The following is a 22,664-nucleotide window of genomic DNA, read 5'->3' as shown; positions in this document are numbered from 1 at the left end:
CCTTCTAAAGGATTACTTTCCTTTGACATATAGTGTATTGAGGACTAAAAAGGGCCATAATTTTTCCACTAAAAAAGTCCAACTAGCAATTGCTCTCAAGTATACGGTGTTGTTCCAGGCTCTGCCCATCAGAATCTTGGCTAGGAAATCATGCAGATGACTGTTCTCTGAGCAATTCCTTGGCCATCTTTCTAGACTTTTCAACCTAGGCACAGTGCCTTGCCTCAACAGCTGAGTCAATTAAAGATCGCACTAAAGGAAGAAGACACTGCAAAATGAGTTCAGACTTTTTCTGTTGTCATGGATCACGGACTTTATTTATACATTCACCAAGTTCATTTCAGTTGTTTCTTATGGCACCCAAGACATAAATATTTGACTGTTTCATGTGAGGGAACAGAGGAGAAATACTTAAGCATACACATTATCAACATAATCAGAGGTAGACAGGAGAAATAAACTGTGATACTCTGACAGCTTTTCTGGGAAGCCCCGGGGTCATTCTGAAGAAAGCAAGCTGAGGCCAGAAGGGTGAAATGGAGCTTGTCTTTGAAAAGGACAGAAGAGAGTTGCAGAAAAGGAGACCAATTCAAACTCTTCCCAGTAGCCCCATGCCCTCACCTCTTTTTCTTTCTTTCCATTTTTCTTCTATTAAAAATAGATATTTTTCATACACTATATTCTGCTATTGTTCCCCTTCCCAGCTCCTCCAAGATCCTCACCACCTTCCTTCCCAGTTGAATCCACAGCTCTCCTGTCTCTCCTTAGAAAACAAATATGCATCTAAATAATAAAAAAGAAATCCCTGACAAAACATTTTGAGACAAAGAACCCCTGAAGTTTCCACTGAGTCTCTTTTGTGTTGGCCATCTACTGCTGAGGATGGCCGTGCCCTCTCATCTTCATCTCTAATGCCCTCCTCATAACCTGGTCATGCTCTGCAGACAACTCAGTCTTCTTTGTGCAGTCGGGCTCCTCCAGGCTGCCTTTGTTTCTGACAGAACCATTGGGTCTCTGGTTGGTTAGTTGTGCGTCAAATAAGCTTTCCACCACGAGACTAAAGAATTCCCATGCAGGAGCTCAACTGCACTCTCCAGAAACGCCTCTGTCTTCCCATCATTGGGCTGAGGAGCCACTGAAGGAACTGTTAATCCGAAAGCCTTTGTTTTGCTTTCCTGTTCTAGTCACCTGTTTATTTTTATAGACCGTGTTGTAAGCTTCAGCTCCAGCAAGGTCAGAAGGTCAGTTAACTTCATCAACCCTCTTCCTGGCTCTCAGACATGGCTGTTAGTACAGGCGCGGGAAGCCCTCGAACGTCTCTGGAGAAGGAGCCTGGATGACGTAACCCAGTGCGCAGGGCGGAGCGCCTAGCGTGACGTCACGAGGGCGGCGCAACCAGCCGTGAGGTCACCGGGTGGGCGGAACCAGGCTCACGCCCCGGTGTCGTCACGGGCGGGGGCGGGCCTCGAGCGTGTCAGCGCAGCCGAATCAAAACAAGCCGGAGACCCGCCTTTTCCCTCGAGCTCCTCAGCGTCTCGCTCCGCTCGCGGGCCCGTCGCGCCCGCGCGGCTGCGAGCCTCGGGTGGCCGCGCGTGGCCGCGCCGGCTTCTGCCGGGGAGGGCGCGGCGGCCGAAATGGCGCGGCGCGGGCCGCGCGGCCGGGCGGGTGCTTGAGGAGAGCGGCGGGCCGGGGCTCTCCGTGCTCGCCCCCCCCCCGGCCGCGGGGAGCCACCTTCGTGGGCTCCGGGTACCGGGACACCCGCGAGCGGGTCGGGGAGATGCCCAACCCCAAGAGCAGCAAAGGCGGCCGCAAAAACAAGCGCGCCAACAGCAGCGGGGACGAACAGGAAAATGGAGCCGGGGCCTTGGCGGCGGCGGGTGCGACCGGCGCGGCGGCCGGAGGGGCCCTGGCGGCGGCGGCGGCGGCGGGCTGCGGGGCGGTGTCGCCCGGCGCGGCGGGCACCGGCGGCGCGGCGGGCCCGGGAGGTGCGGGCGCGGGCGCCGCCAACGCCACCATGGCTGCGGGGGCTGCGGCCGCGGGAGACGCCAAGAACGGTAAGACGACGGCGCGGCGGGGCGAGCGCCAACTTCCTCCCCGACGGGCGGGCGCGGTGGCGGGGCCCTGGGTGGCGCGGGCGGCGCGTGGACAATGCGAGTCAGGAAGTGCTCGCCCCGCCCCTCCGCCCCGCGGTGGCTCTCCCTCCGTGGTCCCCACGCGGAGCGGCGGGGACCGGGGCTGTGGGCCGGGCGGCGGCGCTCGGGTTTGTGCCTGCTCCCCGTGATGCCCGCGCGGACGGAGTCTGAAGTGTCCCGGGGTAGTGGGAGCGAGGCAGCCAGCAAGCGAGAAAAGGTGCCCAAGTTAGAATGATCCGATTGAAAACTTCCCTGCTCACCGCGACCCACCCACCTATCCACCCACCCGCCTTTGCCTCCAAAGAAGAAAAGCCTTAATTCCCAGTCCATCTAGGCCTGGTGCCTGATTGCCACAGGTGGAGAGATCAGAGATTGAGAGGGGTGTGTGTGTGTGTGTGTGTGTGTGTGTGTGTGTGTGTGTGTGTGTGTGTGTGTGTGTGTGTGTGTGTGTGTGTGTGTGCGTGTGCGTGCGTGTGTGTGTGTGTGTGTGTGTGTGTTGGGGGGAGGGGTATTTAATTTTCTTGTCTTGCTTGAGGAAGGAAGAGAATCTGAACTTGACTTCCGTTCCCAGCCTGGAGTTTTTTGCATTTTTTTTTTTTTTTTTGTCTTTTGTATAATTGTTTCACATTTGTTTTTCTAAAGAAGCCCTTGAATGATCCTTTAGAAGGGAGGAATGTAGGTAAACACTAAGGTGTGACAGGATTTTCTCTTCTTACTCCCCAGACACTGTTTTTGTGATCGGATGCTTGACATTTATTTGAGCAGTTTTTAAACTGTCGGCAGTTAGTTTTTCAGGGGGAAAAGAATGTATATTTTAATGTAAATAGATGAGAATCACTGTAATAGTTATATTTGTTTTTTAACACAATTTTCAGTTTCCGAGGCCATTCTCTATGTAGATGTTCTCCCTTTAAAAAGGGTACAGTACTTAAAATAACTCTATAGTGCTTCCCATAGGAGATAGACTACAGACTGTTGGATATAAGCCCCTCTGGCTCGACCCTGCAGTTTTGAAATAGGAAGATTTGTTTATTACCAGGGGCAAACTTAAAAGTTTTTGAGTGTTTGATAATACTTTTGGCTAGCCTGTGCACATTCTTGCTTTCTTACTTCTAACTTTCCTTTTGATATTGATGTGACAAAGAAGATAATTAGACTCTGCATAATACCAACTCTTCCTTAGCCATTTAGAGTTTTGATATCTTCAGAAAGGCCAGTTTTTCTGAACCTCAGTTTCCTCATGTACAAATTTGATGGGAGTGGGGTTGGGAGTCGGGGTTACATTGGTCCTTTAGAGGGTTAGTGTGAGGGAGGCTCAAAGCGACCCTTTACCATTATGTTCCCATTTCTTGTTATTTTAAAGGCTTATAATGCAAAGATTAATAGAAGATCATTGCAAATAATAGAAGGTTGATGAGTAACAACTATTATTCATTTAAAATATTATTTAAAATAATTATTAGACTGTTGTTATTAAGTATTAAAATAAATATTTTAAAGGAACAACTTTTTTATTTGTAATGTTAATACTATTATGCATTAGGCTAGTAGTGTATTTGGCTAGTGGTTATACTTTAGTGCATCCTCGGTTTTCACAAAGACCTGTGTTTCTACACTGCTTTATCACACTGAAAGATTTGAGTATCTTAAAGTATTGACAAAGGTTTTCTTTGGCAGGTGGTGCCTCCTAGATTGAAAGCATTAAGGCAGTTAGTTATGTTATTCTCTTGAAGTATTAAACTGGTAGATTTAGCAATACTGGTGTAAAGCTATGTATTTCTTATTAGGCCTTTATTTGATATGGGAAAAGAAGCAACGGGCCCCCATGTTGCCATAACCAGAATCCCAGAAGCTGCACATTCAAGAGCAGTGAGCTGAATTCTGTGGTGCCCATTGTTGGTGTCACCTTGGTGAATAGTTGGAGTTAACTGGAAAAATCATCTCTGTGTTTCTGAAGACAATTTTAACATAGGCTCTAAGGCCTACACAAAATGAATAAGGAAATTGTAAATGGTTGATATGTATATATACACACACATATGTATACATGTGCATACATATGTGTGTGTATATATATGTATATAGTATGGATGTAGGTGAGAGATTTTTAAAGGAAGGGGCAATAGATACGCTAACAAAGATTCATTTTTTTCTTTTCAACTGTGTGAGTGTGCAGATAGCATACTTTTTGAGTTCAGAAAACAACTTTGAGGAGTTCTCTCCTTCCACCATCTAGATTTTGGGTATTGAATTCCAGTTGTAAGGCTTAGTGATAAGTGCTTTTTCCCACTGAGCCATCTTGTTGGCTCAAGACTCAATTATTTTTAAGTTTTAACACTACATTAGCTGGGCTGCTTTATGATTTCTAAGTATATTTCAAGTTTTTGCTTGTGATACTAGATTTTACTATTATACATTTTTCAAAAGAATTACTAAATATTTACAGTCTTGTAGGTGGTGAGACAACACCTTAGCTGTATAGGTCTCAAGCTGGCCTTGAACATGGTTCATATCTATTAAAATTTTAAATGGTTTGTTCTGATTAAGTCAGGTCTTAATGTATACTTGGATGTAAACTTAATGACTAGTATTTGTTTCAGATTTACAGAGTGGTTTTATGTTCTGTAAGTGTGGGGCATTGTAGTTACTTACCAAAGCAAGGTCATATTAGCCCTTAGTTGTTCATTGTCAGTATAAATAACTTCTCATTCTAAAAAGAAGATGTTAGCCAGGGGAAGCTTGAGGAGAGCATAGTATGGTTGGAGTTGAGGCAGTTGAACTGGTTGCTATTATGTATTTAAATAAGAATTCAGAGGATGTTGTGCTTCTATTTTTTTAGATACTAATTTATGAAGCTTTCTGCAAGGAATGGATGAAACAAGCAAGTGTAAGAAAGTGCCATCATGTCCTATATAATAAACATCTGTGTGCACATACTGTAGCATTATGATTGTAGGTGGACAAGATTTGTCATTCATTAGTTTTACTAATCAGGCAGTAGATTACAACTGGCTTCATTCTGAAAGTCTGGCTCCGTTAGGCCTCTGCCTTTTTTTCATCAGCTCTAAAAACATGTGAAATCTTGATGGTGGTATGTCTACTTTCCAGTAGATCTGATTTGCATAAACTTTTATAAATCCCTGTTTGTGGCTGAGTAAGGTTTACCACACGTTCATTTCCAGCCCGGCCTTTGAGCTAATTCTGCCTTAAGTCATTCAGTAGCTCACTGAAGTTAGTGTTTGCCTTTCATAGGGCCCATTTTAAATTAATACCCCTGATTTCCTTGGGTAAGTTATTTAAGTTCTGAGCCTGGTTTCTGCATATGTAAAATGAGATCATAATACCTCCTTAAATATGGAGCAAGATAGCTATTATGTATTAAAGGGTATATTAGAACAGTTCCAAAGGAGTTTATAGTGTAAGTTGTTTATGTTTGGTCTGGGGAAATAATCTCTTGAAAGAGGAAAGAGATTTATGGGCAGGAGGCTTATTGTGGAGTTCTCTTCATTAGTGCGAGAGAGAAGGAGGCAGGACTGGGCAGAGGGTAGACGTGTATGGTAGACACATCAGAGATAGGCTGCTTTTTGGTGCCTTTAAACCTTGAGATAGATATTTAAACTTATAAGTCTAGGAATATAAAACTTTGAAACATGCTCCCCTAGAAAGTAGTAGACTTTAGGGTGCCCTTTCTGCTGGAGAATTTATGTGGAGAGGGACGCTTGTTTTCCTGACATTTACTGGGTTTTTCCTTTAGACGTACCAGGGACATCACAGAAGCCAGTGTAGGATAAATAAATATATCTTATTAACTGCTATGTAGGTTTTGTGGGACAGACTGAGGGATAACCATTGTATAACATTATTTTCATCAAAAGATACGTTCTGAATCATGTATCAGTTTATAAATTTTTTGAGTACCACCTGAGTACTATCTATGAACAGGATTTATATTTTGCTTTATTTTTTGATAAGTAAACACTTTATAACCAGGTTTGTAGTATACCTTAATGGGTTGCCCTTCTTAGGCATTTACTTTATTCATACATTTATAAATTACCTATATGAATCAAAAGTAAAATAGTGCAAATAGTGCATGCCTGATTTTCCCTCCTTCTTTCCTTCCTTCCTTCTTCCTCTTTCTCCTCCCCTTCTTCCTCCTCCTTTTTTTTGCCCAGGCTTTCTTCAATTGTTATTTTCTTGCTTCTGCCTCATGAGTGCTTGGGTAACAGGCATGTATCACAGCACCTGGTTGAACTTTTTTTTTTTTTTTTTGAGACAGAGTTTCTTTGTATAGACACGGTTACTCTGTAGACCAGGCTGGCCTCTAATTCACAAAGATCTTCATGCCCCTGCCTCCAGGAGTGGTGGAATTAAAGGTTTCCATCACCACTGCATGGGTGGACATTGTCTTTTGAAGTTCATCTTTGCAGTAGGTATTGGTGGAAAAACTGCTTGCTGTATCAGATGCTCCTCTCTTCGCTTGTTACAGGATTAGTTATTAAATTTAGAAATTAAACTTTCAGTGTCAAATTTTCTGTAAGTCTAAGAATATAAAATATTCCTCAGAGAACTGAAGACAGACAATAAGATATGTATATACCACTAATCTTAGCACAAAGGAAAATGGAGAATTCCAGGCCAGCCTGAGCTATGTAAGAGTCTACCTCAAAACTGTAAACCAAAGCAAAAACCAGGAGGCAAAACTGGCAGTTAATCTTGTAGCTTAGTCTTCTTAGGAGTTTACTTCAAGCGTTTAGTTGTGCTAAGTTTTAATTAATTTGGTGAATGAACTTGAAAGTAACTGAAGGAATGTATTGGGGGGGGGGGGATATGTCCTGAGTATACTGGTGATCACTTCTCATGCATCTGAAGAGATTTATTTAAAATAGTGGTTCTCATCCTCCCTAACACTGTGACCTTTTACTACAGCACCTCATATTGTGATGACCCCCAAATGTAGTTATTTTCAGTGCTACTTCATAACTGTAATTTTGCTCCTGTTAGGAATCATAAATATCTGATATGAAGGATATCTGATATTCAACCCCTGTGAAAGGACCATTCAACACCCAGAAGGGTCCCAAACCACATGTTGAAAACCACTGATTGAAAATATTATGTTGACTTGGAGATGTAATAAAGCCCTTTGCTCGGTGATAAAGCCCTTGCATGCCCTGTGTATGTGAGGCTCTGGCTCCATTTTTCAGTGCTGGGGGAGGAAGAGGAGAGAAAAAAAAAAGGGGGGCTGGAGAGATGGATCGGTGGTTAAGAGCTTTTGTTGTTTTTGCAAAGGACATGGGTTTGGCTCTCAGCATTCACATGGTGGCTCACAGCCATCTGGGTTTGGTTCTCAGTACCCACATGGTGATTTACAGCAGTCTGTAACTTCAGCTCTAGAAGATTTGACATCCTCCTGTGGTCTCTGGATACTGTATGCATGTGGTGTAGATATACAAGTGAGCAAGACACCCATATACATAAGCTAAAAATACATAAATCTAAAGAAAAGTTTAAGAAAGAAAAAAGTTATTTGACAAATTCTTTTCACATTTCTAGTCAAAAATATATAATCCCACCTCTGAGAGATAACAAATATTAATATTTTAATATTTTGATACCTTTTTTTCAGCCTTAAATTTCTTTTTTTTTTCTCCCATTAGGAAGCTTTCTCTTAAAGGTTGTAAGATTGTTTTAGAATTTTTTTTTTTTTTTTTTTTTTTTGGTTTTTGAGACAGGGTTTCTCTGTGTAGCCCTGAAACTTGCTCTATAGACCAGGCTGGCCTCAAACTCAGAGATCTACTTGCCTCTGCCTCCTGAGTGCTGGAATTAAAGTCATGCACCACTACTGCCTGGCTCTTCAAAATAACATTTATCTCCATACCTGAGATATAAAATAACCATTGTAATAGAATAATTAAGAAGATTAATACAGAAATTAAGTACATGAAAAAGGAAAATATAAAAATAAAAGACTCAGGTTTATAAATTCATTTTAAAAGTAGCCTGTGTTCAGCGGTAATCCTCACCCCAAGGTTTGATCATAGTTCTATTAACTTTTTAAATTACATTTTATTTTGATATGGATGATTCACTTACATGTATGCTTTTGTACCACTTACATGCCTGGTATCTGTAGAAGTCAAAAGAAGTCATTGGATCCCCAGAAACTGGAACTATGAATAGCTGGGGGGTGCCGTGGGGGTGCTGGGAATCAAATATTGGTCCTCTGGAAGAGCAGCTGATGTTCTTAACTGCTGACCCATATTACCAGCCCCACAACTCTTCTTTTTAAAATTTATTTGTGAAGAAAAATATGTTTGTGGTTGCGTGAAATGTTTATTCATAAAAAAACTATTACAGGATTAAGAACTGTTAATGGCTGAGTGATAAAGGTCATTAAGTGTACAACACTATCAGTCAGCTACTATTTATTATTCTATTTTCTTCTTTAAATTGTACCTTTAGCAGGGTAATCAAATAGAAGTCAGTGATAGAACTTGTGTAGTTGGCCTTTTTTGAGTTAGGAAGCACTGATTCTTTGCCTTACCATTCTTAAAGTTTCTTATATTGAGATTAAAATACAATGACATCATTTCCTTTCCTTGCTCCAAACCCTTGTATATACCCTACCATGCTCTCTTTCAATTTCATGGCCTCTTTAATTGTTGCAGGTATATATGTGTATGTATAGGCATATATATTCCTAAATATAACTTGCTTAGTCAATATAATGTTACTTGTAAATATGTTTTTAGGATTCACTGTTTGGAATTGGATGACGAGTTGGTGTACTCTTTCCTAAAAAAACAAAAACAAACACAAAAAACCCTATTTGTCCCAATTTCAGTATTCCTTAGTTCTTTATGTAGGGTTGAGGCCTTGTGCTCTCTGACCCTCATCCCCTGTATACTTTGGCATATCTCTTGTTGTCCTTGTTCTGCTCATGTTGGTGAGGCTGCATGGATGTAGTTTCTGACATTACTAGGACAAACACTCTTACAGCAAACTTTCTGATCCTCTGGCTCTTACAGTCTTAATACTCCCTCCTCTGCAATGGTCCTTCAGCCTTAGGAGTGGGGTTTGTGTTGTTGACCTATCCATTGTGACTGGGCTCCACAACTGCATTTTGATTGGTTATGGTCTTCTGTAATGGTTTCCATCTATTGCAAAAAGAAATTTCCTTGATGAAGACTTAACACTACACTTTACCTGTGGGTATAAGGACAAATTAATTAATTAATCAATTAATTAATTCACTAGTCCTGAGTAGTTGCCATATCTGTAAATGAGGTCGTTTTGAAACCACTGAACTAGACCATTTGTGGGTAGGGGAAAAAAAGGTTTATTGGGCTATCTCAGGGCATGGGTTGGGAGCAGAATGGCACAATAGCAAGTGGATTTTCTATGACAGCCAAAAGGATGGGTCTCGAGCTGACACAGCTGCTGCAGTTGACAGGACTAATGCTCATTGCCCAAGGTGTTGACCTTAGGGTGTGGGAGGCAGATTAAGGGAGGTTTTTGGAAAACAGAAACCCACCTATAGGCTTCTGTTGCCTGCCAGGGTTCTTCTCTTTAGGACATTGTCATCAGCATCAGATTTCCATGGGAGCAGGCAGGCTTTGGACCTAACAATCAAAATACCACAGGCTTGGACACTTTTAAATCATAGAAATAATATTTTTCACAGTTCTGAAAGTTGGAAAGTAAAAGATCAGGGGATAGATGTTATCTGGTCGGGGTCTGCTCTATGGATTATGTTATTTGATCACAACATCCTCAAAGGGCAGAACACATAGAAAGAATGCACTTAGTCTAAATCACTTTTCTAAGGCTATTAATCCCATCTATGTGGTTGATAATCTTCTAAGCACTAGCTGCCTTAATGCTGGTGCATTGGGAATCAAATTTCAACAGTCGTTTTAGGAGAGACCTAGTTTTTAAAAGTGTATTTTACCTATGGACTCAGTATGTAACGATAATTAGTCATGCCACATATAGTGGTAGCACACCTTTAATCCCAGCACTCAGAGCGCAGAGACAGGCAGATCTCTTGTGAGTTTAAGGCCAGCCAGGGCTATATAGTGAGAGCCTTTCTTACAAAAAAAAAAAAAGCCTATATTTTAAAATGAATTATATTTTTAACGTTGTGTCTTTTTTCCATGGCCTTTCTAGTCTCTGGTTCTTAGTTTTACAAGCATGAAGAGAACTTTTGGTACTCATGAAGGTCTCAGCAACAGGAGAGTGCTGTTTAGAGCAGATGCTGTTGTGCTTAGGGAGGTTAGTGATTTGGTAGCTCACCGAGATTCAACAAATTATGTACTAATGGCAGATAACAGATTAGTAGTTGGTGATAGTGAAGGTGCAATCATAGCTGTTGACATCTGTCTGCACCATTCTAATGTTAATGTTGAAGATGACTGGGTTTTTATTTAAGCAATGCTTTGACTATAAATAATCTTTTCTTCTACCATTATTTCTCTCCATTTTAACTGGAAACACATGGAATGATTTAGGAAAAAAATTAAAACAAACTATGAAACAGTTATGTCTTCCTTATAAAAAATAAACACAAGTATGTTATGGCATTACTGCAGCAGCAGCAGTAGCAGCTGTGAAATAAGAGCAAGACAGTGTGTAGTACAGTATTGCTTTAACTGTAGGGACTGGAGGTAAAGATTGAGAGGGGAGAGAATCATGTGAGTTTAAGATTGATCTATTTAGGCAACAGCAAGAGTTCATTCTGTTAGTGTGTTCATTGTTTTGTTTTGTGTACTTATCTTTCTACTACACATTTATTACGTGCTTACTGTCTTCTAAGACAGGAAGTATAATCTTAAATTATACATGGGAGCACCAGAGTCTACACTTTTAAAGATGTTCAAGGCAGTAGGAAGTGAGAGGCCCTGAGTTTTCGTTGCCATCGACATGATATGGGGCTGAGTAGTCAGTTTGGTTGTGTGGTGGCCAGTGAACTACTAATTATCTAGCAAAGATTTTAACCAAGACAGGAGCCACAGGTCATCAATAAGTTTGTCAGGTATTTATTTTAACAAGATGATATTTTTACAATATTTTTACAATATTTTAACAAGATGATTATTTTTAGAGCTTTTTTAAACTGGTAAAAAGTAAGTAATATTTATAAATTGTAAATTATGTTGTAATTTATCAGATGTGGAAAGGGGAAACAAATGATTTATATTGTTATACTTAGGACTATAAAAAAACTTGAGAACAATCTAAGAAAAATATATTAAGATGGAGCTTTAAGAAAGATGACTTAATGAGAAAGTGTGAAATGTAAGTTATCGAAACAGCTTAGACTGCATTAGTTAGCATGGCTCTCAGATACACTCAGTATATGAACAGTGCAGTTCATGGTGAAAAGGTTAGAAAGGAAAAGTATTTCCTCTTCCTTCATAGGCTCAGGCCTTGAGGAACTGCAGATTAGATTGTAACAGAAATATGTGGAACAAAGTCATGGGTAGAATTTGAAGCTTTCTTCAATTTAATGATAAGGAATAAGTGGGGGAAGGGACACTTCTGGGGAAAGTCAACTTTGTGGAATGACAAATAGGCTTTTAGAATAAATAGAAGAGTCCAAAGATTTGTGATGGTGTCCCTTTGTGTGGTATGGAGACTTCTTACTTCTGGTAGTAAGAAGCAGTGTCAGTAAGGTAATTTTGGTAATTGATTTCTTTTGGTGGGAAGAGGGAGACTGCTCCACTTTTAGGCAGATAAGAGATTTCCAAAAGTGAAAGCTCTCAACTCAGAAAATACTTTTGTAAAGATTTTTTTTTTTTTAACCATAATGACATATTCTGGATTTTGGCACTCAAATTATATCATTCTCCAAGAGCAATTGAAGATAATGAAAGATAACCCACATGTTCAGAATTTCTGTTTATTTCATTTCATTGACAATTTACTTGGTATAGAATGTTTTAAGGTATAAGCCTATATAAAACTAATCAAGAGGATGCGTTGTAGCAAAAGTTCAGATTACTTTTGTAAATTAGGAAGATCATACTTTAATGTGTATTTTCCTCTATGGGTAAGCATAGGATTGGTTATATTTTAGATTGTATCCCTTCAAGTTATAAAAACATGTCTGGTGTTGGATGAAATCACAAGCTCTGTTTGACATTACTTTGTGAACATTTCTGAGTGTGAAGATGATTTCAGCATGATATTTCATAGAATTGTATTATAAAAAACTTACTACTACTTGTTATGACTAACACAGTGTCTGGACAGAAATGGAAACTGGGCAATGTACAGAATTAAGTTCTAGCTGTTTTTTATTGGCAGCAGATGCGGCCTGTAATCTGAGCCTGAGCCGGGGATAGCTGGCAGCAGTTATTAATGAACAAGTACGGTGTGTCTAGAGCAGTGATACCAGAAGTCATGAACAGAGCTTGGCACGGAGAACTAACATGGGGCAGCTCAAAGACTTCTTCCAAAGGGCTTTGAGCTCCATATGTGTTCTTGCCCTGTGGTGCTTATGGTAAAGTAGCAGTAAAGGCTCGTTAAGGGAAAGCTTCTACCTTTTCTCCCCTTTCTACTCTCTTTTCTCTCCTCCCTTGCTGGGGATTGAACCTAATACCTTCTCATTACTTGGAAGAAAAGCATACTACCACTAAGCTATTCCTTAGCCCGTGGAATATTTGTTTCTTCATATTATCTGATATAAATTTTGAACGTATTTATCTTTGACAGTCACATAAATGAAAAATATACAAATTGGTTTTGCATTTGAAAGACTGTCAGTGAGTAAACATTATCTGTATCTTGGTCATTTTTATTTTTTCTGCTAGTTTTTTCTTTTATTTACAAGTTTTTTGTGTTTTTTTGATTTACACAGTCTTTGTATATTCAGGATTTTTTTTTTTTTTTTTTTTTTTTTTTTTTTTTTTTTTTGCATCTGTTTGTTGTATTTTACTATTTGCCTTTCAGCTTTAGGTTAGTCTATACTAGCTAGAAGTGTTTTGTATGATTAAATACTATCTACATAGAGACAGAGTCTCTCGAAAAGCAGAAGTTTTAAAAGATTGTGCATGGCATAGTTATTGATACTTGAGTCCTTTGAATCCCAGTTGCACAGTAATGCTGTTAAGTTTATGGACTCTGCTGATTTGACTGCAGTTTCTGGTGCCCTCCTCTGCTACTCTCTTTATCCATGGTCACGACAGTCTAGCAGACAGCTGAGCTCAGTGTTCAACACATGACTTAGATTCTTTGCAGTTTTTATGTCACCTAAGTAACATGTTGCAGTGGTTGATAAAGGCTCCTGTTTCCTCTTCTCATGAGCCAGGTTGCAAACTGAGGCCTCTTAAAGGCCAAATTGCCCATTCTTGGTTATGATAACAAACTTAAGTTCAGAGTCAGAAGAAAGGTTTCACTTTTTTCATTCAGGCACTTGAACTGAAATGGCATGTGTATGTTAATAAAATTAGAACATGTGCTCAGTTGAATCAAAAGTTTATTCATGTACTGTGCATGATGCTAATCCAGGCAGGACCATACCTTAGATACCAGTGATTTAGAAAAGGCTCCCAAACTCCCTGATTTTGCTAAAGAGTGAGATTGAGAGGCACAGGTTAGAGTTGTACATTGGTGTTGCCATCTTACAAGATTACTGAATCTTTCCAAGCCTAATTTATTAAAAGCTGTGCTCATGTACATGTTTGTAGGCTTTCCTGTGTGTGTATATGGGTTTTCTGATGTGGTATAATGTGCATTGTGCCATAGTATACATGTGGAGGTCAGAGAATAACTTTGTGAAGTGTGTTCTGTTCTTCTATTTTTGGTGGTTCCTGGGATCAAGCCCCAGTTGTCAGGCGTGTATCATTGGGTGGCAGTCACCGTTAACCATTGAGCCATTTCACTGCTCTAAGCCCCAGTTTTATCCAGAGAAAGTGAGGGTGACGTGATATTGCTTGTGATGAGCCCCCTGCAAACTATAAAGCTGTTTGAAAAAGCAGTTACTTGTGCCATGATCTGGGGATTTTAGTGCTTTCTAGATGCGTTTTTGCTTCTCAGTTTGTGAAGGAGGGTGGCTGTGATCCAACTAGTGATGAATGCATACTCTGATTTGTTGGAAGAATCCAGGACAGACCTTGGCCTTCCTCCAAGGAGTTCACAGTGAATGCTAATCTTCCAAAATTCATGCATTGCTTTTATAGGGGGGAGGGGACTTTTGTTTCTCTACAGATTTGGATATGAGAGCTCTTACTGTGTAGATTTCCCTAGAGAACCTTGCTGTTGGTCTCAGGGAAAATCAGTTATTTGAGTTAGTCTTCCTAGAATTCCTGCAAAAGGCTTTATGATACAATTTAATTTCCAGACTTTTTGTTCATCAGTTTATAAATGATAACTTCACTTTTTTCCTTTCAGCTTTGAAATGGATAATTTTGAATCTTGGAGAATGTCCATAGTACAAAACTTTATGTTCAGAAGAGGTAAAAACTGAATGTTTAGTTATTGTGGTATTCCTAGCTTAAGCAATCGCTGGGAGTCTGTAAGTTGGCACTTACTAGTCTCCCCTAGAACATTTTATGAGCTATTCTTCAAGGGTTGCATCATAGCAAGCTACATGAAGTGTGTGTGTAGGAGGTAAACTTTTAGGCCAGGAGGCCATAGTCATGACTGATTGCTGGGTTGTTTTCATTTGTACTGAAGTATGTATAGGTCTTAGACATGCTCTCTTGTCTTGTAACAAGCCTTTCCTTGTTGTAACAGATTCATTGTTGTTTGCTTATTGCTAATAGAGCACTTGAGAAATACTCTGTTCAGTTTGGTTGGAGGCAACAGGCTGCTCTTCCTAAGACTGCTTGGGTGATAGCTAGAAAGCGGTTTACCAGGTTATTTTGAAGGGAAAACATGATTAGAACATATCTTATTTTGGAGATTTCAGCTCAACAAATTGAATATGTAAATAAAATTGTTTAAGGATATTGATAGAGGAAAGACATTAGCTATACTGTGATAAGATATTACTGGTTTAAACTCAAATTACACATGTTTGTGAGTTATCCCAATAGGATACAACTGAAAGAGGCTTAGCTCAGTGCCCAGTGTTTTTTTCTGCTGTCTAATTTAATATTCTCCATACCAACAGAATATGTTTGTTGACTTTCTTTACAGGGAAGCCTGCTCTTTTGTTTGTAACTTTTCTCCTTTTCTTTTGAACTTAGCAGCTCTATTAGCTTGAGTAGATTCACCTCCTTGTTTGTTTGTGAAAGGTACATGTCAGGAAGCTTTTAAAATGCTGTAGTTGGGTTTAAATATTTCTTTAATGTGGCTTAGCTTAGAAGTTAAGTACGTTTGAGTGTTAAGTATGAATGCTGAATATTTTGAATAGACTGTTCTTATATAACTGTATGTGTCATAGTCTATCTGGTTATTCAAAATTATTGGTCACTATCTCTGTGCTCTTTTTTTTTTTTTTCTTTTTTGATTTTTAGAGGCAGGGTTTCTGCATAACAGAGCCCTGGCTGCCCTGGATTATCTTAGAAGACCAGGCTAGCCTTGAACTCAGAGAGATCTATCTGCCTCTGCTTAGAGTATTGGACTTAAAGGTCTGCACGGCCATGGTGATGCCTGGCTTTTCTGTGCTCTTTTTAAAGTGACGCTAGGAATTCAAACCAGGACCATGAGTGTGATGGACAAATATTTTACCCTTAACCCACATCTCTAGCGTAGCTTTTTACTTGTGCTGATGGCTGGGGATGGAAGAAGGAGGGCCACTAAAGAGCCTAAATGCCCTTTGGTGTATGACTAAAGGATCTTCTGTATGTTCAGGAAGCATTTGTAGAATCTGTATGAAGGGTTCTCCTTATTTCTAGTCAGCGGAACTATGATCTTTAAAAAAAAAAATTCAGAAAGAAGCATGGATCATTTTCTCAATTCTGATAATCAGACTAAAGTAGCCATATTTTGGGTCCATGTCCATTTAGGTCTTGACGTGAGTCATAACATAGCTTATGTCAGAAAATGAAAATGAGACTTTTCTACCTTAAGGAGATTATTGATGTGTCTTTTTTTACTGATGTTAGCATGCTGGAGCCAGAATAAGAATTTAAAAATGGGTAAAATATCTTTCTGTATTTAGTTTGAATTTGAAACTAGGCTAACTTTTAGGTCTTAATTGAATTTAACAGGAGAATAGAGTGGGTATACTGAGATAACATAAAAGTGTATGATATTAAATGCAAGTGAACACCTGCTTGGAATGACAGGATTCCTGTGCTTATGAACTTTGGGCAGCTGTGGTTGCTTGCACAAGGTCAAGCCAGACAACATTCTAACATGGAGTGGAATCCTTTCATGAAGCCTTCCTCTTAACTGGGGTTAGTTTGTAATGAGAATAACAGCAAAGTTGTCAAAATCAAGTTTTCAAACTCTGGCAGTTAGCCAGAGGTTTTTATTTAATTCTAAGAATGCCTTTTCAACAGAAGGAGTTGGATCAGAATAATGGGATTTGTGGTGTTTTAACTTGTCTTATCTACCCTTCTTTTACATCCATGTCAAAGTAGCTTTCAAAACTATAGTAGCTTGGTAATCATGGAAGCTGGGATAGGTCTGGAGTTTCTCTAATAATCCTGGCCCTGCTGAATTGTCACTGAATCTGTCTAGAAGCTCTCTTGTAGGGCATGTCCCCTTGACCCGCTCAGAGTTTATCCACTAGTGCAAAGTCTTGTTTTGAGATATCTGTTAAAAACAGTTAGTTGCCTGCAGTTACTTATTGAAGCTGCAGAAGTGGCAATAGTAATTATAATAGTTGGGGCCAACAAAAATTGGTTCATGAAACTTAAAATAGAAAATGTGGAGAATGAAGTGTCCTTATGGGTCTTAAAATCTTAGATATATATAACCCTGAAGCTCTTGAAAACCATGCCCTTGTACAGGGTAATATACATTCGTTGAAAACCCTTAAAATAAGGCTCCAATTTTATCTGTGGCTAATCTCCAGGTTCCACAGGATCAGAAGTTAAAGGCTAAAAGAGTTTTAAACTGCCACACAACCATTTGAAGGCATGCCCCAATGTATATATGTACACACAACCTTTCTGCAAAGGCTATTAGACTTATTCAGGTTACTTAAGAAAGTCAGTACAGGTACTAACCACCAAGTTAGCTGAACAAAGATCTTAGTAACTGCACAGGACACATACACACAAAAAAACTTTACTAAAGTTACTTCACGATAATTATTAGCTTATCTGTATAGCAGTAAGTAACAATGTCAAATCTTGGATGACACGGAAATCAACGTTTTAGTTGTTACCTAGTATTTGGCATCCAGGTTTTAATAAAACAAAAATACAAGGCAAGCAAAAAAGAGTGAGGGAATATGACTTACTTTATTTCCCTCATGTTTAACCCCTATAACAAACTCCACACTGGACATATAATAGTTATTTAAGACACTTTTTGAATTGGCCTACATCTTCAGCAGCCAATAGGAATTAGAACATTTTCAGAGACTTCATGTATTTTTTTTTTTCTTCTACAGTTTGGTAATCAGTTTTTTTCCCCCTGTAACAAATACTTAAACTGTCTGTTTATAAAAAGAAAAGGTTGCTGGGTGTGGTAGTGCATGATTTTAATCTCAACACTCAGAAGACTGAGGCAGCTAGATCTCTGAAATCTATGGTCTGCATAACGAGCTGCAGTTCCAAGCTACACAGAGAGACCTATCTCAAAAAAAGAAAGGAAAATTTGTTTTGGCATATGATTTTAGAAGTTTTAGTTAACTGGTCCCATTGCTTTTTGACTGTGGAGGTACATCATCAGCACTGGTAGAGCAAATCCATTCATATAACAGCTGGAAAGCAAGAAAGAAAACAATTGGTATCCCACAGCCCCACTGGGACAACACACTCCCAGTGACTTGAAAGCCTTCCATTAGGCTCTACTTCTCAAAGTTCACCACATCCTGTTAACCAAGCTGAGGATCAGGCCTTTAACACAGAGAGTCCCTTGAATTCCAGATCAGAAATACAGCACACACTACAGTATTTGACCTTAAAATGAATAGGGTGATTTTATTTTATCTTTTAGAAAAGAGCCTTTTTAAAGTGTTACGTGTCCAAAACAAATCCCATACACATGTCCATTGGTGTCCATGTTAATGTGGTCGTTAGTTTTAATTGTCAATTTGACAATCTAGAAATCACCCGAGAAAGGTATCTCTTTGGGATTAGCTTAGCTTTGGCCGTATCTGTGGGGGAATTATCTTGATTCATAGGAAGACTTGTTTTGTTGTTGTTGTTGTTTTGAGTGACAACAGGAAACAAAACTAACGCAGTTGGTATCCTGTAAAATAGGAAGACTCTTTCTGTACATAATTATCTATGATAAACTTGCCCATAAAACTAACTTAGTCATCATATTTTTATGAAATGATTAAAGTTTATAGTTTGAGTATTAAGGCACTTTGGGAGTGTATTAAGCTTTTCTGCACATGACTTTGTATTAGTTACGTTTCTGGATACTATGGCCAAATACTTGACAACATACAGCTTACCTATTTATTTTGGTTCACAGGGCAGAGGGGTGTAATTCTCATGGTGGGGGAAGGCATGGCAGTGAATGTGGCTTGGTTTATATTGCTGACCAAAAGCAGAGAAAGGGGAATATCATTGTTTATCTGGCTGGACACAAGACCATGAGAATGGTGTTTCTTACATTTAGAGTGGGTTGTCTTTCTCTGATAAGCCTCTGTGTAAACACTTTCAAAGACCTGCCTGAAGGCCTGCTTTAATGCCAGGGGTATTCATTAATCCAATCAAGTTGCTCTCACAGTCCTTATTTGTAGTGACCTCTACTGCCAGATACTCAAATTATTCTGTATTTTACTTTCTTTTTTCATTTTCTTTTTCTTGTTTTCTCCTTTCCCCTCTCCTTTCTTGCTTTCCCTATCTTTTTATTTACTTTTTTGCTGAGGAAACACAGGGCATGGCACAACCAGGTATGCTCTCTCTGACTGAACTCTACTTCCACCTGCTTTTGGGGGAGAGTAGAGACGGGGAAGGCAGTTTGAGATAGTATCTCATTATGTAGCACAGGGTGGTCTTGAAGTCAAAATCCTTGATCCTCCTGTCATAGCTTCCTAAGTGCTGGGATTACAACTGTGTGCCACCATGCTTGGTTCCCTCTTTATTGTAGTTAGGTTTTTATTGTTGGTTTGTTTTGTTTGTTTTTAGTGTGATGTAGTAAGTTGATGTTGACTATACTTACTAGCATATACTAATTAAAAAGAAATCTGACCTCATCCATAATATTTGTAAGGGATTAAATTAGCTGTGATCCCTTACGATGGGTAAGATTCAGGTTGTTATTTAATGGTGTTCCATTCACTCTAATAGTAGAAAAGGGGAAGTAGAAAGTGCTGATATCAGCTTATTGGCACACAACCTTATTATCAGTATTTCCAATAGTCATTTGTATTTATTTTTCTGTCTTCCATACTACTCTTTTTCGTCAATGTAAAAAAGATAAATCTACTAGACTGGCTGGGTGTTACTACAAAGGAAGGATGCTCACTGGATTTGCATTGAGGTCAACCAAGCGGCACTCTTCTCTGGCTGGCTTTGCAAAATGTGGGCTAGAACTTTGGCACCTATTAAGTACAGGCTTTAATTCATATTTGATAAAACTGAATTGTAAGTTAAGAAAACATGTGAAGAGACTTTTGTTTTAGTTACATACTCCTTTTCTACAATTAAACTGTCTTTCAAAATATATATAGTATAATTAAATAATCACAGAGTATTAATAGGGACTTAATAGGTAGGTACGATAGTGTTTATCCTAAGCCATTAGAAAAGGTAGGTCACAAGTTTAGCTTTAGTTCTAGGAGTAGGTCGGGAGACAAAACAGTAGTAGTGGTGTGCTCTAGTCTTTATTAGATTAAATAACAAAAGCTGGTCACTTAACTGTCAGACATTGTAAACCATAAAAAATGTTAAGGACAATAATTTTTTTTAAATAAGCCATATTTATTTTGTCTGCTGTCATTATTAAAAGCAGTTTGTCCAAGGGTTGAAACAGTGTGACTCAGTAACCAGCTCTTAGCCATTTGACTTGAGAAGTCTATTTTATTTTACATAGGAGTCCTACATCTCATTGTCCCCAGTGTCCACATCCTATAATAAGATCCTAGGACTGATTTCAGATGTCATACTATAGGGTGAACTGACTGCCTATTGGAGAAGTTTGAGGACTCTTTATGCATATGTCTATGATAACTTACTTAGATCACTCTGAAGTATTTCCTATGTGAAGTTTACAGTTTGAATTTTAAAGCACTGTGCTGGTTAGTTTTTTGTCAACTTGGCACAAGGTATAGAGTCATCTGAGAGAAGAGAACCTCAATTGAGAAAATGACTTCAACAGATGGCTTGTAGCCAGCCTGTGGGATGTGTTTCTTTTTGGTTAGTGATGATGTAGGAAGGTTTAGATTATTGTAGATGATGCCATCTTTAGGCAGGTGGTCCTTGGTTGTACTAAGAAAGCAGCTGCACGGGCATTGAGTGAGCAGGCCAGTAAGTAATATTCCTCTGCTTCAGGTCTTACCTACAGGTTCCTTCTTGCCTTAAGTTCTTGTCTTGACTCCCTCAGGGGTGAAGTACAAACTGAAAGTTGTAAGCTGAAAAAAACTTTTTCTCCCAAGTTACTTTTGGTTATGGTGGTGTTTTTTTTTTTTTTTTTTTTTTTTTTTTTTTTTTTTTTTTTCACAGCAATAGAAACCCTAACCAAGACAAGCATTTGGGGAATATATTATGCCTTTTTCCCCATATGTCCTTATTTTAGTTTCTATGCGTATCAATGTACTATGATTTAAAATTGCTTCTCAGTTGAGCTTTTAGAAGATACTGAATAGTAGCAAATATTGGTTGTATTTTCTGACAGGAAGCTGGCATTTACTGCTTACACTGCCAGATAAATCAGACAATCATGTTTTATCTGTTGGACAGCCTAAGGAAGAGGTAAAACCTCTTTGCATCTTCAGCCATTGGAATTCCAGAGGTCGGGGAGGGCAGGAACTCTCCTATGGTGTTTGTCCTTCAGACGCCACTTGGAAACTCCTAAGAAAGTAATACATTATGAGGTCCTGAACTGTAACTTACATGGTAAGTTATGTAAGAAAATAAAGGCATTTAATTTTGGCCAAATCTTGACTATTTGTTACTGACTACAGAGGATATTGGCAAAGATATGAAAACCCAGCCTGTTTTCTCATGAACAAAAAGGCTTTAAAATCGGAGTAGAGTGCTATAAAATGACATATAGACTTTAAGAGCTGTCCAAAGAGCTCTATGCAGATATCCATGTCTACAAGCACGCACTTGTACATACAACTATTTTTATGATGTGATGCAATTTAGAAAACTGGCCCTGCTTTTCCTTCCAAAGGATGCTAGTACTATATTTAGATGCTAGAGTACCATGTAGTTTTCTAATACATTCTTAAGTTCTAAATCTGAGGAAGAGAAAAAGCCTACAAATTTATTGTCTAGGACAGTGTGATCCTATTATATAAATCTAACTGTATAAATTTCAAATAGAATAATAGTAACAAAAGCTTTACATTATATGCGTAATTTTAGCAGATACATTCTTCCAAATTATGCATAAACCACTTTATATTTCCAAACTAGCAGATCATTAAATTATAAAAATGCTTTGTTACTCAGTGGTCCTACTTGGTTTTAGAGGTACTAACTTTTGGTAGTATGCTTCCTCGAATCCTTAATTTTAATAGAACATCTTCAAGGATTTGGGTGATATTGTGTTATTTTGATGTTCTCTGTTATAATCTATACCCTTTAAAGTATTTGGGTGAATTGATACTAGTGTTTAAAAGCCTTGTGAAAATCAGTAACTCTGGAGGAGAAATGAGATGGGATAAAAGATATCGATATGTCACATTGTTAATTTATAAGGTAAACTAGATGTAGAAATAAAGCTGATACAATTTAAAAGACATCCATTAAATTAAAAGAAATGAGCAGCACAGTAATTGCTTATTTATGCATTTTGAACATGTTTTTCCTATACATTAATCACAGACGTAAGATTGATTTTGTTTTGTTTGTTTGTTTTGTTTTTTGGTTGGGGCAGGTCTTTAGGACCAATTTCATAAATAAAATTGTATTTTGTGCTTTATGAATCCCTGTCACTCAAGTTTGGGATAAAAGGGCTTAGGTTGGAGAAGATATGAAGTGTTTATTTTTCTGACATTGAGGGCAGATCTTTAATCAGATGTTAAAGCAAGTCAGTTAGTTAAATGTTTGGAGTATGCCATCCTGCTTTGTTTGTTATAGGGAAAAATACACCACTACCTCTTTGTAGCTTTAAACACACACGAGAAGTCCTGATAAACAAGGAGGTTGAGAGTAATACAGGCAAGACAGTGATAGCATTTTGCATAAGATGGTGCAGAGATTTTCCATAAGATTTGCAAGTGGTGCTTGGAGGTTCACGGTAAAGAGAGATGGTGTGTGTTGGAGTCAGTAGTCTCTG

The 22,664-nt window shown here is 38.9% G+C and overlaps 1 protein-coding gene across 1 annotated transcript in view; it reads left to right on the top strand.

The window, feature by feature from the left end:
* The first annotated feature begins 1,635 nt into the window (after positions 1 to 1,635).
* The window catches only part of Heca (hdc homolog, cell cycle regulator), a 49,530-nt gene continuing 28,501 nt past the window's right edge, over positions 1,636 to 22,664 (top strand). The window contains exon 1 of the mRNA XM_076926921.1: positions 1,636 to 2,054. Within this exon, the coding sequence (XP_076783036.1) occupies positions 1,778 to 2,054 (277 nt within the window). The 5' untranslated portion in view covers positions 1,636 to 1,777. The remainder of the gene's footprint in view (positions 2,055 to 22,664) is intronic.

This window comes from Arvicanthis niloticus, chromosome 28 (genome assembly GCF_011762505.2).
Source record: "Arvicanthis niloticus isolate mArvNil1 chromosome 28, mArvNil1.pat.X, whole genome shotgun sequence".
Taxonomy (NCBI): domain Eukaryota; kingdom Metazoa; phylum Chordata; class Mammalia; order Rodentia; family Muridae; genus Arvicanthis; species Arvicanthis niloticus.
Note: the sequence above shows the minus strand (reverse complement) of the source record. Positions and strands in the feature narration are given on the sequence as shown.